The sequence below is a fragment of the Limulus polyphemus genome, unplaced genomic scaffold (genome assembly GCF_000517525.1).
Source record: "Limulus polyphemus unplaced genomic scaffold, Limulus_polyphemus-2.1.2 Scaffold444, whole genome shotgun sequence".
Taxonomy (NCBI): Eukaryota; Metazoa; Arthropoda; class Merostomata; order Xiphosura; family Limulidae; genus Limulus; species Limulus polyphemus.
Genome location: NW_013666054.1, coordinates 178,278 through 182,864, shown reverse-complemented (window position 1 = coordinate 182,864; position 4,587 = coordinate 178,278). Strand labels below are relative to the sequence as shown.

Below are 4,587 nucleotides of genomic sequence, written 5' to 3'. Positions count from 1 at the left end.
TCAAACTCTCTATATATCAAAGTCTCTACATCAAAGTCTCTATGTCAAAGTCTCTATATCAAAGTCTCTATATCAAACTCTCTATATATCAAAGTCTCTACATCAAAGTCTCTATGTCAAAGTCTCTATATCAAAGTCTCTCTGTCAAAGTCTCTATATCAAACTCTCTATATCAAACTTTCTATATCAAAGTCTCTATGTCAAACTCTCTATATCAAAGTCTTTATGTCAAACTCTCTATATCAAACTCTCTATGTTAAACTCTCTATACCAAACTCTCTATGTTAAACTCTCTATATCAAACTCTCTATGTTAAACTCTCTATATCAAAGTCTCTATGTCAAAGTCTCTATGTCAAAGTCTCTATATCAAAGTCTCTATAACAAACTCTCTATATCAAACTTAAACAAAAGTTTGGATTTTAGATTAATTTCATCATTTTATCTTCAGAGTTTGTTTATAACAATGTTTACTTAGACATATCAGTATTATATATATATATATATGCTATGTCGCTTTATACAGATATTAATTCCGTGTTCTGACGGTCCGAGTTTTATTATTGCTGATAACATTACTCTTGCAATATCATTTGCTTGAACTGTCGCTGTCACAGAAAAATACAGAGTTGAAGATATTTTGTTACGCCTTCGCCTGATTATTTCCACAATTTCAAAGTAATGTTTTAAGTTAATGAATATATCACTTTCTAAAAATGAAGATTCTGGCAACATTATGAATCCGAGCTAATATTATTTGAAGTAATTGTACTGAATTTGAATGTAAAACGAGTAAAATACAATAATTATAGATAACACATTGTCCTTTCTTGTATTTTTAATTTCAGCATAGGGTTAAAAAAACACAAAAAATAAACGAGTCGTCTATGACTAGAAGGAAAAAAATCACAAATTACAAACAAAATATGTTTATATTATTATTATTTTTTTTTTTAGAAAAGCAAAATAACACACAAAGCTATAGACCCGTTGGTCACGGCCCCAGGTTATACGTACTACAAACAATAAACAATAATATACATAAGAAAACTTAAAGGTTCTTGTTGATATCACATAACTTCTTGTTGTTTCCCTTCATTTAAAAACCACAAAACAAACTGAATGAACACGTTTAAAATAAACTCAACTGCTAGAGATGTAAGAAAGACTTTTTACATTCCTGTCGAAGAGTAAATCTGGATAACGTCTAAAGTATTCACACACAAAAAACAAATATTAACTTCCTCGTTAATTCTTCCCTTGGTAATAGCTGAAATGGAATTTCCAATATGTTTGATGAGCTAAACAAAAAACAAATCACATCAACTTTGGTCATATTCCTGTTTTGGAATGTGCTCAATTCTGGTCCTATATAACTTTGTTAAGTGTCGTTTGAACAGTTCGTATAAACCATCTTTTATTTTTTTAGCTTCGTGTATACAGAAGAACTTTGGAGTCATGTCTTTATCCCAAACACTCAAGCTTTATAGGAGTCTACGATGAAATATTCGTTCAATACTCAAGAATAACACATAGTGCCCGTGGTTTAACTGAAGAAAAAAAAAGAAGCAAAGGCACCTACAAATGTTGAAAATTTCACAGTCAGACACAATGATTTAAGTTCCTGCAGAATCTTGAATGAGTAGGCCAATGTTTCACCTAAAGAAGACGAAAATTTTCTTATGAAAGCTCTAATAACTGAAGTATAAAAAATCACACATCAGAAATATCTATTTTCACATGAAAGCACTAATAAGTGAAGTAAAAAATAACACAAAAGAAATATCCATTTACACCGAACTACAGAGAACTATAAGTATGTTTTTGTACTTTTTTTGCGATTGAGCCGTTTCTAGTGAAACTTCAAATTAATTAACTATATATTATTTTACTTTTAGAATCGTCTGCGGTTCGGTGATTAGCGTGTCTGACTATGAAGTTGAGGTTCTGTGGTTCGCGCCTCCGCTATCCAATCCCAAACATAGTAGTGCGTTAGAAGAGTGACAGTCAAATCTCATTGTCTGACAGGAGTAGCCCAAGATACTGCAATAGCTGACGTGAACCAGATACCGTCTCACTATTCTATCATTTCAAAATTATGGGCAGTTAGCGGATATAGGCCTCTGTAGTTTTGCGCGAAACTCAACAAACAAATAAAAATTACCTTAAACTTTTGAACAGAAAATAATGTTAATATTTTTTTTTACAAGACTTAGATGTATTTAAGCCTATTCAATCTTTTTTAAATGCATCTAAAAAATTGTATAAGTTAAATTTGTTTGTTTGGAACTAAGCACAAAGCTACACAATAGGCTATCTGTGCTCTTCCTGCCCACCACGGGTATCGAAACCCGGTTTCTAGCGTTGTATGTTCACAGACATATTGCTGTGCCATTGGGTGGCATATAAGTTAAGTTCAAGTAAGAAAACAAAAAATATATTCTACCTTTTCATAAAAACACAACAAATAACATCATTTTTTTTTCAAGTCAACGTTTAAAATACAAATGGCTCTAAGTGTATACCAAACTATACTGACATCACTGAATAACGTTTGAGCAAAATTATACATTTTTATCCGTATCTAAATGTAAATAAATATACTGGCTACTACCGACGCAGAAAACAGATTAGCGGCAAAACATGGGATAACAAAAAAGTAGTTAGTGATTAGTAGTTACTAAACAATAATTAGACTTAGATTATCGTATATGCCACTAACCATGACAACGAATTTAATGTTACGCGTCTCATAATTAGTCGTGTGTCCTGGTATTGGGCGAAAGGCCTGGCTGGCAATGTATATGGCAAATGTATAGTGGGTGACATATTGTAACAAATTATCCTCAGCTTTTACACGCAAGTTCTTAAAATGACAGATTGTATATATGTTTTTATTAACACAAATTCCTTAGTTTGTTAGTTCAAACCAGATGAAATGATGACTCCAAACAAATCCATAAACAGGACATATCAGTTTTCATTAAAAACATTTCTTCATTTCAAATATAATGCCAGTTCATGATGACGTCACGAGTTTAAGATACATATTAAACAGTAGATAATACATAGTTATTAGTACTATGATGAAACGTCACAGGAGATTGTTAATATTGTAGATAAAATACTTTAGTTGTCACATTACAAGTGTTGGGCATGTACCTAATGAAACCTTCAGCTCAATCCAGAATTCAGCAAATCTAGTGGGACGTAACTTAAAAAAATAAGAAAGAACGTGCGCATAGTGTAACTAAATACTGTAAAATGAACCTGGAATGCATTTCAAACTAAAACTGATGTCCATGAGCTAACTAGTTGGATTACGTCATAAATGCTTTTTTTTTCATGTAAAATGGTTGATCATGAGAAGGATTAGATATATGCATTTCAAACTAAAACTGATGTCCATGAGCTAATTAGTTGGATTACGTCATAAATGCTTCTTTCAGTGTAAAATGGTTAATCATGAGAAGGATTGTTTGTTTGTTTGTTTGTAATTAAGCACAAAGCTACACAATGGGCTATCTGTGCTCTGCCCACCACGGGTATCGAAACCCAAATTCTAGCGTTGTAAGTCCGCAGACATACCGCTGTGCCACTGAGGGGGGGGGGCATGAGAAGGATTAGACATAAATAGAAAATCTGCAATATAATTGCTTTCGAGGTAATCTGTTATTTAATGAAAAAAAAGGTTGATTTTGTAAATACATAACACATAAGTAGACATTTCAGTTGCAATTATGTCTGTAATATCGTTATATACAAGGTTGAAATCTATAAAAATATTTTTTTGTTGTTGTTCAAGTGAGATTTTTTCTCCTTTTTTGTGACTCAGTGAGACAGCGGGACAGTTAGGGACTTACAACGCTAAAATCCGGGGTTCGATTTACTGCGATGGACGCAGCACATAGCCCAATGTGGTTTTGCTCGAAATCAAACAATCTTTCCTTATTTATATACATTTTTATAAATCTAATACTTGATGTAATTTGCTGTTTTCCAAATATGTATTAATTAAGTGGTCAGCACATAAAGAAAGATTCTAATGTAAAATAGTAAGGGAATTTCGGAATTTACGTACCTGGCAGGGCTCTCCACAGTACCAGTTCTGTTTACAGCCAGAACACATAAAGACGGCCTTTTTACCACAGAATCCACAATGAGGATTTGACGATTGGCTTTGATGGTTTAGATTGAAGACGCCATGATGTTTTTCCATTACCTAGGATAGTAGACAGGAAATTACGAAGAAAATATAACTTTAGTGATCTTTCACTGATAAAAAATAAAAGTATGCTAATTTTGTTAAATATTGCTAGCATATCGGTTGTAGCACTCGTGTTTGATAATTAGACGCTTAAAATTATATAAAAAGATAAATACATAATTAACAGACATTAAATATCAAAAGAATAAAACGAAAAAAACTCGACATTTATTCGAAATTTTGTGACTTAATTTCATGGACACTTTATTATGAAAACTATTATTACAAAGTTTATTCCTCCCAACTTCTAATTCTGCCTACTTCTGAGAGGCCCGGCAAGGTCAGGTGATTAGGGCGCTCGACTCGCAATCTGAGAGTCGC

At 32.4% G+C, this 4,587-nt stretch overlaps 1 protein-coding gene across 1 annotated transcript in view; it reads right to left on the bottom strand.

Moving 5' to 3' along the window:
• Positions 1-888: 888 nt before the first annotated feature.
• Positions 889-4,587, bottom strand: part of LOC106458318 — a 21,579-nt gene continuing 17,880 nt past the window's right edge. Inside the window, exons 5-6 of the mRNA XM_013917821.2 lie at positions 4,081-4,221; positions 889-1,658 (exon numbers count right to left, since the gene is read on the bottom strand). Coding sequence (XP_013773275.2) covers positions 1,602-1,658; positions 4,081-4,221 — 198 coding nt within the window. The 3' untranslated portion in view covers positions 889-1,601. The remainder of the gene's footprint in view (positions 1,659-4,080; positions 4,222-4,587) is intronic.